Here is a 16,680-nt window from a genome sequence, read left to right on the forward strand (position 1 = left end):
CGGCTGGACAGGACTCGGTTGTCATGCCCTAAGCAGATGGTCTGTCCTTCTCTGTCCCCAGAACCGGGGGAAGGGGGGAGCCGTGAGCAAGCTCATGGAGAGCATGGCTGCCGAGGAGGACTTTGAACCCAACCAAGACTCAAGCTTCTCTGAGGACGAGCATCTGCCACGTGGCGGGACTGTGGAGCGGCCACTAACTCCGGGTGAGTACCTGTGATGCTGTGTTGACTTGGGCCTGGAATATGACAGTGCAGGAGGTTCCCATGGAGCAGTCACCAGGGCCTGAGATGGGCTAAGCTAGCATGGAGAGGGGTGGGGAATAGAGTGACGGGGGCAGCATGTGCAAAGGCCCTGGGGTTGGGTGGGTGCACAGTACCACCGGTAAACTCAAGGAGGGCCAGCCTAACCCTGGGTTGGTAAGCAGGGGGTGAGAGAGCAGCCCTGGGCTAGGGAGCAGGCAGAAGCAGACTACCCAGAGTCTCGAGGGCCTGGGTAGGAGTTTGGTCCTCGCCCTGATGTAATCACAGAGCTGCCAGTGGTCAGATCAGTTTAGAAATGAACTCTCTGACTGCTGAGTAGAGAGGAGTTGGAGGGGCTGGGGAAAGGGGTGGTGGGCAGGGAGCTCGGTTGAGAGGGTTGTTGAAAGGATCCAGATGAGTGGTGGGGCTGCCGTGGCGGCAGCAGGGAGGGAGACGGGGTGGGTTTGAGCTCATTAGGAGGGAGACCACATGGGCTGTGGGCTGGGCTGTGTGAGCAGGTGAGGGGAGAAGAGGTGTGGAGGGGTATGGGGGATGAGGAGCAGCTGTCACAGAGATGGATCACAGAGGGGAGCGGGGGACGATCATGTGCTGGGCTTTGCTGGCTGGAGTTGGGGCTGCCCGGAGGGTATCCCAGGGTTGTGACATCCAGTAGGCACTTGGACCTGGGGACCTGGAGCTGGGAGGAGAGACTGAGGATATGAATTGGATGGGGATGAGGGTGGAGAGAGAGGAGGAGCAGAGTCAACCCTGAAGAACTTTGTCACCTGGTTTAGGAGTTTATCTGTCAGCTACTGCTATACAACAGCCAACTGCTCAGACTCAGTGGTGGGTGGCAATAAGTTGTCAGCAGAATGGTGGGACTGGCCTCATTTAGGCTTGCTCCCATGATGATGGGATGGCTAGGGGTCTGCTGATGCAGGGACTGCTCTGCCCCCCTGCCACTTATCCACCTGGAGCACTGGGCTGGCCAAGGTGTGTGCTTCTCGTGGCCCTGCAGCCAGATCCTCTAGAGGAGAGTAGAACCTTTGAGGCCTCCTGAGGCCCAGGTCCAGAATCAAGCACTTCCTAACCTTGTCCACTGTCCAGAGGAAGCTATGTGGCCATGCCCAAGGTGGAGAGGTGGGAAGTCCACTCCACCCACGGCGAGGCTGTGGCCGGGGTGGGGGTTCAGGCAGGGACCAGGAAGTGGGCCCATTGTTCTGTCTGCCCAGCGGGCCTTGGGTCTCTGTGTGAGATAACAACGAGGAGGGGCCAGACTCAAGGTCCTGCAGGGAGAGAAGAGCAGCCCCTAGGGGCCGAAACAGCGTGGCGGGGCCCAGAGGAGGAGAACTGAGGGGCGCCTGGGGCGGGGGTCCCAGGAAGGGATGGTGTAAACCGGGGAGTGGTCCTTGGCGGCGATGGGGAGTGGTAGCCTTGGGCTGAGGCCTGGGGGAGATAGGGGAGTGGGGAGGGGAGTGCGGACAGCCTGGCCGTGGGAATCGGTTTCCACCAGAGCAGACAGCTTTCCAGTGGGACAGCTAATGGCACAGCCTTGGGGGTGTGGCTGAGGGGGCGGCGGTGGAGTCTGAGGACGCAGAGCCAGGGCCCAGAGAGAGGGGAGGGGCATCACGTGCAAGTTGTCACCCCGGGTTCACAGCTGCCTGAGATCTTGGCAGCCACTGGGGCTGGGAGGGGAGCCCGTCTGTGCGGGCTTACAGCGGTGCAAGCCACCCACACTCATGCCTGCAGGCACCCTGGGCCTTCCCCTCTGGGAGGGGTGATGAGGCTGACCAGGCTGGCTTGGCAGAGGGGAGACTCGGAGAGGGAGGGTCTCACGCTGCCCCTGCCTCACTGCCCCCACCGCAGCCCCTCGCTCCTGCATCATCGACAAGGACGAGCTGAAGGATGGCTTGCGCGTGCTCATCCCCATGGACGACAAGCTGCTGTATGCGGGGCACGTGCAGACCGTGCACTCGCCGGACATGTGAGTAGGGCTGGGCCGGGAGCCTGAAGACCGTCACCCAGTCCTGTGTCCAGGGGGCCTGGCTGGGCGTCTCCAGGCACATTGCTTCACCTCTCTGAGCTGCAGCTTCCCCTCCACAGGGCTGGGCTAGTGGTGCGTCCCTTGCAGGGGCTTGGGCCAGCTCGGAGGACTCTGGGAAGACAGTACACTCTGAGGGTGTGCCGGGGTGGGCACGGCGGGCCCCCAGGTGGCAGGGGCTCAGTGGGAAGGGGCAGGAGAGAGCGTGCCGGCCTCTCGTGGATCTGTGGCCTCTCGCTGTGCAGATGAGGAAATGGAGGCCCAGAAGGGGAGGGACCTGCCCCAGGTTTACACAGCAAATCAGAAAGCCCTCAAGCTCCAGCATGGCATCCTGGTAGTCCAGGAGGTAGAGCTGGTGCTCACTGGTGGGGCTGGGAGTCTGGGGCACGGGGCTCCCCACGGGAACCTCACAGCACACTTGCCCTGGCCTTGCAGATACCGTGTGGTGGTGGAGGGTGAACGCGGGAACCGGCCCCACATCTATTGCCTGGAGCAGCTGCTGCAGGAGGCGGTGAGGGGGAGGGGAAGCGGGGCTGCTGGGAGGATGGGGCTGGGGCTGTCGCTGTCACCACCTGGCACTCAATCCTTCACCTTCCCAGATCATCGACGTGAGGCCAGCCTCCGCTCGCTTCTTGCCGCAAGGGACCAGGATCGCAGCCTACTGGAGCCAGCAGTACCGCTGCCTCTACCCGGGCACCGTGGTCCGAGGTGAGACGTTCCCCTCTCCCCAGACCCTCCCCGGCACCGGTTTCATAGCCTGTCGGCATGGATTCATTCATTTCCTGAAACCCAACTCACATGGGCTTACGCATAGTTTTATCGGCTTGTGTAAACGCAGACAGACAGGGCCTTTGGGCAGTGTTCGCACAGTGTCTTCAGGACCCAGCTCCCAGCATCCATCAGCCCATGGTGCTCTCACCCATGCTGGCTTCACCCCGGGCTCCTGGGGGCTGTATCTCACCATCTCAACAAACCTTGCCATCAGAGAACTCCCCCCTTTTCCCGTCCGAGTCCTGGGATGGAGCCCCACTGACCTGGCTTGGGTCACGTGGATTTCACTGACTGCCGTGAGTCTGATCCGCCAGCCCCGGTCTTGTGCTCGTCTTTGCTCACGAGTGAGACTGACGTCCTCATTCTGTGTGTGGACCGAGAGATGGGCAGGTGGCTTCCCCAGGAAAGTTGATGTTGTTAGCAGATGAGAGAGATTGGGAGCCGGGCAAAATAGCAGGTAGCCCAGAAGCCGTGGCTCTGGGCGTCAGACAGACAGACAGCATGCCCCTCGGCGTTGGAAAACCTTGTCCGGGAGACGAGGATGTGGATGTTTGTTATATCCAGAGAACAAAACCAGGTGCCAGTTGTCGCGTGCCTCTTGGCCACCTGACGTCACCCGTACAAATCCAGAAGGTGGGGACTGGGGATGCTGGGCAGGAAGTCTTCTTAAAAAGGTCAAAGTGCGTCTTGATGCAGCTCTCCCAGAGCGGTCTGTCCCCCTGCTGCCCCACGGGTGTCACCCGCGGAACTTCCCTGCGCCGTCAGTCTGAGCCTTGCGGTCCTCCGTCTCCTGTGCCACGCCCCCCCCAGGCCGTGTGGCTTTCTGAGAAAGAGTCCACGGGAGGTAGGTTCCTCGAGTACACACGTGCCTCAGATCGCCTGGTTCCAGCCTGTTCTTCAGAGCGACTTGAACTGGTGTGAGTTCTAGGCTGGAAATAATTTCACCTCACCTTTTCAAAGTCACTGTTCCATTTCTATCTAGATTTTGACGTTGGAGGCATTCAGCGCCAGGGTTATTCCCACATCTTCATGAGAGACTGGCTTTTTAAAAAACTCTGGAAAATGAGGATCTTCTCATAATTCCTAGATGGAATCATGTGCTTGCTCTGTGTGTGTGTGTGAGCGAGTGTGCGTGTGTGTGTGAATGAGTGTGCGTGCGTGTGTGTGTGTGTGTGAGCGAGTGTGTGTGTTTTGCTGGGCGTTTGGGGGAAGGGGGCTTAGACTTTGAGGCAAATTTCCTTCATTCCCGGAAACTTCCCTTGTATTCCTTCTTTGAGCATTTCCATCTCACTTACTCTCTTTCCCCTGGAACTCACACATCTGGTGGCCCTCAACACTGGTTTTTATTTTCCCCCCAATGTTGTCTATTTCTTTATCTTTTTGTTAAACTTTCTGGGAGATTTCTTCAACTCTACCTTCTCTCTTCCATTGAATTCTGGATATTTCTGCTGTCATTAAAAAAAATTCCCAGCAGTTCTTTCTCATTCTCTGACTGTTCTTTTCTTTTATAACCTCTTTTTGTTTCACGTATACATTTTCCAAGGATACGTCGTTTTCACATTGTGTTTCTGCTTTTCCCTTCCCCTCTCTCTGGGGGCTCTGTGCCTGTTCTTTGAGTTCGCAGAACCTCTCTGTTCTGTGTCTTTTATTAGAGGCTGTTCTTTGGCCACTGGAGCTCCTTAGCAAGCAGGCTGCAAGCTCCACGTGTGGGCAGGCCCTCCTGACGGCGGTGGCAGGAACGTCTTGTTGGGGGACACAAGTACAAGCACCTGTGGCTCTTCTCCCATCAGATGGCCCAAGGCCTCTGTCCTTGGGGATCCGGATTCAGCGCCTGGCACTTGGGAATGAGGCTGGGGGTCATCCTTAGTGTGTGGACTCCCCGTCACCCCTGGTCAGCAGGGTGCCCACCACCCTCTGCTGTGCCCAGTTTCCAGGCATAAACCTCCCAGCTCCTGCTGCCATGTGACCCCTGGTTTGTCCGGTGGTGGGGTCCCCCACACCTGCCTGCAGAGGAGCTTGGTGCTCAGCAGAGGGTGTCCCAGGGCTCCCCAGGGCTGAGTCTTTCCAGGGTTCCCCTGTGAAAACCGGGTTCCTTCTCGGTGGTGTCGCCTCCTTCCAGGCCCCTGACCGAGCAGAGAGCCCAGAATGAAGGCAGTTCTGCTCGTCCACACCAATGTCTTCCAGAACGCAGGCACTGTCACCACCACTGGCCCCTTGCCTGCTCCCTTTGTCCTTGGTGGTCCCACCCTAGCCGTGTCTTTGTTGGTCTGGGGGTCTTGGGAGTGGCACAGGCATGTGTCCCGAAGTTGGGGCACATTTGGCTGGAACAGGGGAGCCTGTACCCGCCAGTGCTGTGTGGCTCTGAAGCTACGTTCTGCTCCACTGCGTACCCACTCTCGTACTCCCCCCTATGCCCTGCGCCCGCTGGGAGCCACAGGTCCGCTGGCCTCCCTGACCCTGCCCTTCCTCCACCAGGCTTGCTGGGCCTCGAGGATGACGGGGACCTGATTACCGTGGAGTTCGATGACGGGGACACTGGGAGGATCCCCCTCTCCCACATCCGCCTCCTGCCTCCTGACTATAAGATCCAGTGTGAGTGGTGATCCTGCCGCCCAGCTGGGGTGACCCCTTCAAGCTGGCTCTCGGCTCTTTCTGCAGTTTGGACCGTTTGCACCCACAGGGGTGGAAGTGGCAGAAAGCGTGGGTGGGGGCCCCCAGGGTGGGATCCGGAGGACTGTCCCAGGGCTTCCCAGGTCTGCATCCCGAGGCCCATGGGACCAGCCGCAGGCTGGGCGGTCCCGGCCAGGGCAGGGATCAGTAACGTTATTGACACTTCCACACTCGTGCGTCCGTGATAGTGTCCAGGTCTTGTCTGGTCCTATGTGTCTGGAAGTTCCATCACTTTGACTGACCAATATGAAACTGAGGTTTAAGGAGGTGAAATGGCTTATTCAGGGTCCAGTGACTAGTTAGAGGCAGAGGCAGGATTCAGATGCAGGACTGCTTGACTTCTAGAACATCCTCCAAATGGATCATTAAAACCGCAGAGTGAGCCTGGCTCATTCACTGGAGGAGCCTTTGTGGAGCCTGTGTGCAGACACCTGAGCTACATCCCTGCTTCGGGGCCTCCTGCCTGACCGCCCAGCTATCCGGGCAGGCCGAGTGGGTCTGCAGTGTCATCTGGTTCCTCCCCATCCCTTCTCCCCACAACAGACGACACTCTGGGGGCCAGGGGAATGGAGACCCAGGCCTGAGCCACAGTCTGTCCTGCCCGGCAGGTGCTGAGCCGTCCCCGGCCCTCCTGGTGCCGAGCGCCAAGCGCCGCAGCCGGAAGACCAGCAAGGACACTGGGGACAGCAAAGATGGGGCCACGCCCGGGTCCGAGGAGTCCGGTGCCAAGGCGCGGGGGCGCGGACGGAAACCCAGCACCAAAGCCAAGAGCGGTACGTCGGCTGTGCCCAGCCCGCCGGGACGCCAGGCCTGCACACACAGGCCTCTGCACGGAGACCGCTCCCCGCCTCTGTGGGGCTCTGTGTCGCCAGGCTGTTCAGACTTTTTGACAGATTAGGGAACTGTGGCTCAGGGAGGCGTGTTGATCTGTTGGAGGCAGAGCTGAGATTCATCCAGCCTGTGCTCCCACTGGATTCCAGAGCAAAGTGCTTCAGGCTCAGGGGCCAGATTGGGGCCAACATGCGTGGACGATGGTGTGCGAGAGCCACTTGTCCCCAGACCCCAAGCCGCTGCCGCCCACCCTCTGCTGGGCATGGGCGCCGGCGCCTTCTTGCCCAGGGAGTGGGCCGAGGAGCGGGCCTTGCCCGCCTGCTTGGGTGCCTTGCTGGGCAGGGCCGGCGGGGCTGGGTGACTGGCGGCACCTCGACAGAAGCCCTGGCCCTGGCCCTGGCCTCAGTGTGCGTTTTACTACTCTCTTCTAGACAGAGCTGCTGTCCTGGAGGAGGGGGGCTCAGCGGATGAGGTCCCCAGTACCCCTTTGGCCTTGGAGCCAATCAGCACCCCAAGTTCCAAGAAGAGCCCCCCAGAACCCGTGGACAAGCGGGCCAAAGCCCCCAAGGCTCGCCCAGCACCGCCACAGCCAAGCCTCGTGCCATCCACCTTCGCCAGCTGCCCGGCTCCAGAGCCCTTTGGGGAGCTGCCGGCGGCCCCCGCAGCCCTGGCTCCCGCCCCGCTCGTCACCATGCCCGCTACCCGCCCCAAGCCCAAGAAGGCCCGTGCTGCCGAGGAGGCAGCCTCCAAGGGCGCCCGGAGGCCTGGCGAGGAGGCCGAGCTGCTCGTCAAGCTGGACCACGAGGGTGTGACCTCGCCCAAGAGCAAGAAGGCCAAGGAGGCCCTGCTGCTGCGGGAGGACGCCGGGGCTGGGGGCTGGCAGGAGCCCAAGGGCCTGCTGGGCCTGGGCAGCTACCCGCCGGCAGCGGGCGGCGGCGAGCCCAAGGCGGCCCGGCCCAAGGCCGCAGATGGCGAGCTGGCCCAGGAGCCCGGGGCCGCGCTCTCGTTCGAGGACTCGGGGAAGCCCAAGAGCCCGGACAAGGGCCGGGCCGAGCAGGACGGGGCCGAGGAGTCGGAGAGCGGCGGCGGCAGCAGCAGCAGTGACAGTGGCAGCAGCAGCAGCAGCTCGGAGACCGAGGGCGAGGAGGAGGCCCAGGGCGGCGGCGGTGGCCGGAGCTGTGGTGCCTCCAGCTCCAGGGCGTCCTCCTCGTCCTCCTCCTCGTCGTCCTCCTCCTCGTCGTCCTCCTCCTCGTCCTCCTCCTCGTCCTCATCCTCCTCTTCATCTTCTTCCTCATCCTCGTCCTCCTCCTCGTCCTCATCCTCCTCCTCCTCTTCTTCCTCGTCCTCCTCCTCCTCGTCTTCCTCCTCGTCCTCTTCCTCCACCACAGATGATTCTTCCTGCAGCTCAGACGATGAGGCCGCCCCTGCCCCCACGGCCGGTCCCTCCGCCCCGCCGGCCCTGCCCAGCAAGGCACCCAAGCAGGCGGGCAAGGCTCGCTCCTCGGCCCACTCCCCGGGCAAGAAGGCGCCGGCGCCCGCGCCCCAGGCCCCCCCACCGCAGCCCCCACCGCCCAAGGCTCAGGCCGGGGCCGGGGCCAAGAGCCGACCCAAGAAGAGAGAGGGCGTCCACCTCCCCACCACCAAGGAGCTGGCCAAGCGGCAGCGCCTGCCGTCCGTGGAGAACCGGCCCAAGATCGCCGCCTTCCTGCCCGCCCGGCAGCTCTGGAAGTGGTTCGGGAAGCCCACCCAGGTAGCTCGGCGTTGGAGGGGCCGGGGGTGGGGGGGTGTCCTGAGCCCCCTTCCCCAGCCCTCCCAGTAGCCCCACAGTGGGGGTGTGGTGACAGGCGTGGCTTCTCTCTGACTCCCCTCCCTCTAGTCCCCAGGCCCCAGGTCCATCCCCTGCGGAACCCAGGTGGCCCACGCAGATCCCTTTCATGGGCCTTTAGTTACCATGCGGCCGGGTCTCTCAAAACAGCTTGGCCAAGCAGCCTGGCTTGCTTTCCCTGAGCTTCATTTCCACTGAAGACGAATGGCTGGAGGCTGCCGGCCGGCCAGCTTAGCAGTCACAGCAGAAAGCACTTCTTTCCCTCTGTTTGCCAGGACTGGGTCTCCTGGGCCTGGCTGGATCACCTCCCACCCCTGAGCTGATCAGTGTGGCTCGAAGGCAGAATGCTCTGGCTGGCTGTGTCTGGGTCACATGGCCACGGCTGTTTTGCAGAAGGAGCCCCTTGGCCCTCCCTGTGCCTTGTATACACACAGACACACGTGCACACACACACGCACGCACACACACATACCTGCATATATGTGCACACACACACAGGTTCTGTGAGCAGAAGGGGGACAGTGTGGTGGTCGCCAGTCCACCCCAGGCCCCTGGTCCACAGGTGTAGCCCGCTGGTTCACCCCCAGTCTCCGCCATCACCACACCAGAGCTGGGCTTGGAGGGGGCACCCTGCTGGGTCTGACGCCGGTTCTGCCAGGCAGATTTTAGGGGTTGGGGTTGACAGTGATGAACTCAGAGGGTCTCTAGCGCTGTGCCTCTGAAGAGCTTGGGAAGCCTCTGGCATGTTTGCATTAGTCAGCTTCCCAGGGTGCGTCAACAAGGCTGGAGAAGCGGGCGGGGGGGGGGTGTTCTGAATCAAGACTGGCTTGGGGGATCCTGTCTTAGCATCAGCCTTTTAGGGCCCCCACCCAGGCTGCACCCCAAAGGCTCTTGAGAATAGGGTGGGGTTCCCCCCTTTGTCAGGCAAGGGGTGCAGAGCAGGAAGTCGGGGACCTCCCCCACAGCTCCTGCTCTCCTCTGGCTCCCCTGCCTCTGAGGCACCTCCTTGACTCTGGGGCAGATGATCTGCTTCTCCAACCCTGTAGGGCGTAAGCTTATCTGACTTTAAACCCCCCTGGATTGCTGGCTCCTGGCTGACACAGGCTCTCTTGGCAAGGTCCCCACTGGAGACAGCAAACTTGAGCACGTAGATTCTTGTAGGAGCTTTCCTGACCAGCCCCACTCTGACATTCCAGACCAGGCCCCCTGGAGTCCTGATCCTGGCAGGCACTTTATCCAGGAACAAATCAAGGAGCCATAGCTTCTGAGCTGAGGACAGGCACGTCCTCACTGCCCTGCCCCCATGGTGATTGGCCTTACTGCTGCAGAGGTTAGAGCATAGGGCCAAATTCATTTACCAGAACAGTCCAGGGTGGTCAGCGTCAGGTACAGCTGGATCCAGGGACCCAAAGGCTGTCTTCAGACCCACTCTTGGGCCTGTGCTTCAGGCTTCAGCTTCTCCTTCCTTTCTTTGTACTGGTCTTCTTCTCTGGCAGCCCCTCCCCTCTTGGCACCAGGCAGCCCTTCACTTTCAGCTGACCTTCTGCCAGCTCAGAAGTGACGGTAGGAAGGATGTGTCTTTCTCCCAGGGGTTCAGGCTAAAGTTGGTGGGACATGTTTGGCTTAGGTCCTGAGCCCATCCCTGAGCCAATTACAATACCCAGGAAGACGGTGGGATGTTTGGATTGGCCAGATCAAGTCCTGTGCCTGCCAGTGGGGGGCGGGATCAGCCCCACTAGGGAGCCCGTGGACCGAGGGGGACATCTGTGAGTCTGTGTGGAGAGTAATCATGGATGCCAAGAAACATAACTGTTGTCAGAGATGAGTTGGTTTAGAAATCTTAGCCGTCTGTCTTACCTTGAATCAGCTTATACCATGCCTTGAGCTGAAAATAATTTGAGCAGTTTACAGAACAGTAAGAAATCAGTGGCTTGGACATCAAAAGATCTGTCACTACTAGGGATCCAGTGATAAAAGTAGAAAAGGGACAGCTGGATAAAGTAGGAAATTAGCATGTAGGTTTTTCCTGTTTAGGCCCCCCCCCCCCAAAAAAGGGGAGCTTCAGAGCCACCTAGTGGCCAATATGAGAAGGGAAATGAGAGTTTTAAAGCAGTTTGAGGTGAACGGGTGCTGGCTCCACGCGAGGGCAGAGCAGAGCTTTGCTCAGGCCTGGCTTCTCAGACATTTTCCCCTGGGTGCGGTGACATCCCAGAGCTGCCTGGTGCTGTGGTGAGTTGCGAGTTTTTTTGGTTTCTGATTTTTTTTTTGAAGTAGAATTGATTTACAATATTGTGTTACTTTTTGGTGTACTACAGAGTGACTCAGTTATACATATATATGCATTTTTTTTCATATTTTTTCCATTATGGTTCATTACAGGATATTGGATATTGTTCCCTGTGCTATACAGTAGGACCTTGTTGTTCATCTATTCCGTATGTGGTAGTTTGTGCCTGCTAATCCCAGACTCCTAATTTATCCCTCTCCCTGCTTTCCCCTTTGGAAACCATAAGTTTGTTTTCTGTTTGTGAGTCTGTTCCTGTTTTGTAAATAAGTTCATTTGTATCATTTTTCAGATTCCACAAATAAGTGATACCGTAGGATATGTGTCTTTCTCTGTCTGATTTACTTCACTTAGTATGATAATCTCTAGGTCCATCCATGTTGCTGCAAATGGCATTATTTCGTTCTTTTTATGGCTGAGTAGTATTCCATTGTGTATATATACCACAGCTTCTTTATCCAGTCATCCAGTCATCTGTTGATGGACATTGAGGTTGCTTCCATGTCTTGGCTACTGTAAATAGTGCTGCTGTGAACATTGGGGTGCAGGTGTCTTTTTGGATTAGAGTTTTCATCTTTTCTGGATACATGCCCAGGAGTGGGATTGCTGGATCATATGGTAACTCCATTTTTAGTTCTTTAAGGAATCTTCACACCGTTTTCCATAGGGGCTGCATCAATTTACATTCTGAGGTGGGTTTTGGATTCTAATGGCAGGTCTCTTCCCTCTTTGGAGTCTGCATGTCTGTCTGTCCCATTGCCAGCCCAGGCTAGGGCACCAAGGAAGCTTTAGGAAATGTTTGTTGAGTGAATTTAAAAAAACAAACACACCCAGACACATCCTGGGCCTGGCAGATGTGGGCCCAGTGCCAGACCCTGCAGGCCGCAGGCTCTGATCTCAGTCAGTGGCTTTCCTGGAGAAACTGGGGGGTGGGGCAGTTGGCTGTGCCTGGGGGTTGATATTGTCTCAGGGACAGCCCTCAGCCCACGCCCCACTCCCTTGCCCCTGATCAGGCCACTTGGGGGGCTGACTGTTATTGAGCCCTTGCGCCGCTTGGGGTGGTGTAGACTGAGGCTCTGCAGTGAGTGGCCGGCTGTGTCTGTCACCCCGGGGTGTGTTGAATGAATCTGCTTTGTGGCAGCCCCATTGTGCGAGGCAGCGAGGGGACGTGGAGTGATGTGCTCTGTCCAGAGACGCAGCCATGAGCCCCTTGGATTCATGGCCCGTGTCTCCTCCCTGGACCTCCCTGTCTGGAAATTGGGGGTCAGCAGGGGCCGGCTGTGCCTCAAGGGCTGGCATCAGGCCCCAGCGGGAGGGGTGGGGATTCTGCTGGGACATCCGCGGGCTCTTACCAGCCTTGGGGGCCAACACTGTCCCCAAGAGCGGCAGACTCCTGCGTTTACGGGAAGCCCCTATTGGAGGCCCCATCTGCCCTGGGTATGGACAAGGGCTCCCCAGTTAGAGTACGCAGGGGGTGTCTTGCCCTCCTGCCCGCCCCTGCGAGGCCCCAGGGTTTGGGGAGGGGCTCCTGGGCCTGACCCCTCCGCCCGCCCGCAGCGCCGCGGCATGAAAGGCAAGGCCCGCAAGCTCTTCTACAAGGCCATCGTGCGCGGCAAGGAGATGATCCGCATCGGGGACTGCGCCGTGTTCCTGTCGGCCGGCCGCCCCAACCTGCCCTACATTGGCCGCATCCAGAGCATGTGGGAGTCGTGGGGCAGCAACATGGTCGTCCGCGTCAAGTGGTTCTACCACCCGGAGGAGACCAGCCCCGGCAAGCGCCTCCACGAGGGCCAGGTGAGTGCCGCCCCACATGCGCGGGTGTGCTGGGGGTGATGGCCGGCCCCGGGGCTGGGGCTCAGGGGCCAGGCGGGGCTGGACCCAGGCTCACCGCAGCCCCTGCACTGTCTGCACACACAGCACTGGGACCAGAAGTCTGGCCGCAGCCTCCCCGCGGCCCTGCGGGCCTCCAGCCAGAGGAAGGATTTCATGGAGGTAAGAGGGCACAGGGTGGGTGGGGGCCCCTCCGCCAACCCTCCCCAACCGGCGCAGGAGGGGCCTGGGCTCCCATGTCCTCAGCCTCCCAACCCCGTGTCTCTGAGTCTGAGCTGCTGTCTCCTGGTCTCTGTCTCTCCTAGTCTCTGCATCTTTGTCACTCTTGGTCTCTTACTCCTCAGGTCTCTTAACTCCTCTGTGTCTCTTTTGGTCTGTGTGTCTGTGCCTTTCTGTCTCTCAGTCTCTGTTTCTTAGTCTCTCTGGCTCTGTATCAGTCCCTGGGTCTCTTAGTCTCTGTCCATCCTGTTTCTCTGCTTCCCCCCGGGGCTCTCTCTTGGGTCCTCCCTTTCTGATGCCCACCCGCCGTGCCTGCAGCGCGCCCTGTACCAGTCCTCCCACGTGGATGAGAACGACGTGCAGACAGTGTCGCACAAGTGCCTGGTGGTGGGCCTGGAGCAGTACGAGCAGATGCTCAAGACCAAGAAGTACCAGGACAGCGAGGGCCTGTACTACCTCGCGGGCACCTACGAGCCCACCACGGGCATGATCTTCTCCACCGACGGCGTACCTGTGCTCTGCTGAGCGCACTGCCCGCTGCCTTGCGCCCGAGGGCCATCGGGCCACCACCATCACTGCCACGGCTTGGGGCCACGTGCGTTGGTTGTGTGCATGCAAGTGTGCCCGTGGACGCCCTGGCACGTGTGTACATGTGTGTGCCCGTATGCATGCACGTGTGTGCGCACGTGTGCACACGTCTCCAGACCCCCTCCCGCAACCCCTCGGTGCCCCCAGACAGGGGCTCCTCTCAGCTATCAGGGTATGGCTCTGCCGGCCCCCCAGGGGCCCCCCCACCTTGTAAGCACTTGGCCGGGCTGGGCCCCCAGGACCCCGGTGCCCCCAGGCTGATGCCGACTGGGATTCAGAGGGGAGGGGGTTTCCAAGGAACCAAACTGACGCTGGCTCGGGGGGTCCCCGCTGCTTGTGGGTCCTCCCCATGCCCGGCCCCCTCAGCATGGAGCCCACCCCCAAGCCTCCCGCCGTGGGACAGGGGCAGCCCCACACCTGCCAGCCTCACTGACTGGGCCAGGCCTGCTCTGGGCGCTGCCAGAGGCCCGGCCTCCACCCTCTCAGGATGGCCTGGACTCGGGGAACAGAGCCAGGTGGGGGTGGGGCCCAGGAGCACCGGCCTGGCACCAGGTGGAGGGGCTGCGCGCCCTGAGGCCCCACCCGCCGGCCCAGACCCTCACACTACAGACAACCCCGATGGTGCTGAAACCCTCATCCCGGCCCCGGCCAGCCCGGAGGGAGGCGGCAGTTCTTAACCTGTACAGTTTTATTGTACCAAGAGACTCTCCCCCCTGTATCATAACGCCTTTAAATGGAGTCAACTTTTTAATTATATATATAAAGATAAATATATATAAATATATATAAATATAAACTTTTTAAAACTGTGAAAAAATAGCTATGAAATTATAAAAAAAAAAGCGAACACATTCTGACGTGCAGAATATTATTTTTTATTTCCTGTTAGATTGTGAGTGTCTAGCACCCAGCTTCACGGCCCCTTGTCCCAAGCGCACCCCCCCCGCTCCCCCTGGCCCAGGTGCACTGTACTTGCCCCCAGGATGGAGAAGGACTCAAGAGCAGAGGCTGAGGGAGGCGGAGAGGGAGCCGGCCGAGGGCTCGGCCCACGAAAGCACTTAGCAGCCCCCGCGCCTCCCAGGGGACGGGAGGCCTCGTCCAGACAATCTTAAGGGAAGGAAAAGCCAGACTTTGGTTTCGTTTTTTGGGGGAATTATCGTTTTCCTTTTTTTTTTAAGTTTCTTTTGGAATTTTTTGTTTGTTGGCGGATTCTGTGTGATCTTTTTCATAAAAAAAAGAAAAAGCTATAATTGGAAAAGTATGGTTGTCTGGAGTAGTTCATTTCTGGGGCTGGGGTGGGCCTGGTGTCCGGAAGCGGCTCCGGGGGGCAGTGCGGGCATTTCTGGGGGGACAGCATCCTCTGGCCACATGCGGCTGTTTACACAGGAGCTAATTTAAAAGAAAGGAAATGAAAGATTTCTTGGTTGCACCAACCATGTGTTTGGTGGTCAACAGCCAGCCATGGCTAGTGGCTACCGTACTGGGCAGCCAAAGCTGGACCGTGTCCGCCAGCGCAGAACATTGTCCTTGGCCAGGTTGGGGCTGGAGAGCTTTGATCTCCTTTTTCTAACTTTAAAACGCGGGACTGGAAACCAGCCAAGGAGGCGGAGCAGAAAGACCCTGAGCGAAGTCACAACTATGTGCACAACAGCCATCGACGGAAAAGACTGGAACCTACCAAAAAAGTCTCCTATGACTAAAGACACAAAGAAGGAACCCCACTGAGGCGGGTAGGAGGCGGGCGCCCCCAAGGCTGGAGAATGCACTGCAGAGGTTCCCCCAGGAGTGAGGGTGCTGAGCCCCACGCCGGCGGCTCAGCCTGGGGGTCCTGCACTGGGGAGATGAGCCCCCAGAACATTTGGCTCTGAAGGCCAGCAGGGTTTAATCTTGGGAGTCCCACAGGACTGGGGGAAATAGAGACTTCACTCTTCAAGGGGCGCACACAAAATATCACGTGCTCTGGGACCCAGGGTGGAAGCTGTCATTTGATAGGAACCTGGGCCAGACCCACCTCCTGGTTTTGGAGCATCTCCGAGAGAGGTGGGGTCAGGGGAGCAGCTGTGGCTCACCCTGGGGACATAGTGGTGGCGGCCATTCTTGGGGGCTCTGTCTAGTGCACGAAGCTCGTGCAGGCGGTCTCAGCTGTGGGATCCTCCCTCTGGCTCATGAGCACCAAGACCTGGCCCCACCCAACAGCCCTGAGGCACCAGTGCTGGGACACCTCAGCCCAAACGCCTGACTGGGTGGGGATACAGCTGATGGCCCACCTATCAGCAGTCAGGCTGCCCAAAGGCCTCCTGAGCCCACAGCCACGTCTAGACACGGCCCTGCCCACCAGAGGGGCCAGGACCAGCTCTACCCATCAGTGGGCAGGCAGCAGCCCCAGAATCTCCTGGGCCCTGGCTTGCTCTCCAGGAAGCTGCTCTGGCCTCTGGCCCAGCCTCACCCACCAGGGGGCAAACACCAGAAAGCCACAATCCTGCAGTCTGCTCACCCAGCCCACCCACAGTTAAGGGATATATAAAATAATCAGACGTAAAATATATCAAAAACAGTCATTGTGAGAGGAGAGTACAAGTGTAAGGTTGTTAAAATGCATTTGAGATTCAGAGATGAGCAATTAAATCACATGTCTACAGACTGCTACATAAAAACCTCACAATAATCACAAACCAAAAGTTGTAATAGATACACAAAGAAGAAAAAAGGAATCCAAGTAAATCAGTAAACGTAGTCATCAAATCACAAGAGAATAAAAAAAAAAAAACCTAAACACAAGCCCCAAACAACAAATGGCAATAAGAACATACATACCAGTAATTACCCTAAATGCAAATGGACTAAATGTTCCAATCAAGACACAGAGCGGCTGAACAGACATAAAAACAAGACCCGTATATTTACTGCCAACTAGACTCACTTCAGAGCTAGAGACACACACAGACTGAAAGTGAGGGGACAGGAAAAGGTACTCCATGCAAACGGAAATCAAAAGAAAGAGTAGCAACACCTTTATCAGACAAAATAGACTTTAAAATAAAGACTGTTAAAAAGAGACAAAGAAGGACACTACATAATCATCAAGGGATCAATCCAAGAAGAAGGTATAACAATTGTAAATATATATGCAACCAACGTAAGAGTGCCTAAATGCATAAGGAAAACATTAAGACATAAAGGGAGAAACCGACAGTAACATAACAATAGCGGAGGACTTTAACAGTCATGGTGTGCAGGAGACCGGACACCATACATGGAAAACCCTAAAGAAGCGACCAGAAACCTACTAGAACTCATCACTGAATTTACCAGTTGCAGGATACAAAGTGAATATACAGAAATTAGCTGCATTTCTATACACTAACAATGAAATAAAAAAAAA

The 16,680-nt window shown here is 58.2% G+C and overlaps 2 protein-coding genes across 11 annotated transcripts in view; one reads left to right on the forward strand and one right to left on the reverse strand.

Annotated features, from left to right (window-relative positions):
- Positions 1-14,559, forward strand: part of TNRC18 (trinucleotide repeat containing 18) — an 85,674-nt gene extending 71,115 nt beyond the window's left edge. For all 10 annotated transcript variants that reach the window (XM_072943367.1, XM_072943372.1, XM_072943373.1 and 7 more), the window contains 10 exons: positions 62-203; positions 2,106-2,223; positions 2,716-2,791; positions 2,880-2,988; positions 5,527-5,643; positions 6,330-6,494; positions 6,984-8,302; positions 12,219-12,455; positions 12,579-12,653; positions 13,029-14,559. In XM_072943367.1, coding sequence (XP_072799468.1) covers positions 62-203; positions 2,106-2,223; positions 2,716-2,791; positions 2,880-2,988; positions 5,527-5,643; positions 6,330-6,494; positions 6,984-8,302; positions 12,219-12,455; positions 12,579-12,653; positions 13,029-13,235 — 2,565 coding nt within the window. In that variant the 3' untranslated portion in view covers positions 13,236-14,559. The remainder of the gene's footprint in view (positions 1-61; positions 204-2,105; positions 2,224-2,715; positions 2,792-2,879; positions 2,989-5,526; positions 5,644-6,329; positions 6,495-6,983; positions 8,303-12,218; positions 12,456-12,578; positions 12,654-13,028) is intronic.
- Positions 14,403-16,680, reverse strand: part of SLC29A4 (solute carrier family 29 member 4) — a 29,982-nt gene continuing 27,704 nt past the window's right edge. The window contains exon 11 of the mRNA XM_072943380.1: positions 14,403-14,687. Coding sequence (XP_072799481.1) covers positions 14,677-14,687 — 11 coding nt within the window. The 3' untranslated portion in view covers positions 14,403-14,676. The remainder of the gene's footprint in view (positions 14,688-16,680) is intronic.

The sequence above is a fragment of the Vicugna pacos genome, chromosome 18 (genome assembly GCF_048564905.1).
Source record: "Vicugna pacos chromosome 18, VicPac4, whole genome shotgun sequence".
Classification (NCBI taxonomy): domain Eukaryota; kingdom Metazoa; phylum Chordata; class Mammalia; order Artiodactyla; family Camelidae; genus Vicugna; species Vicugna pacos.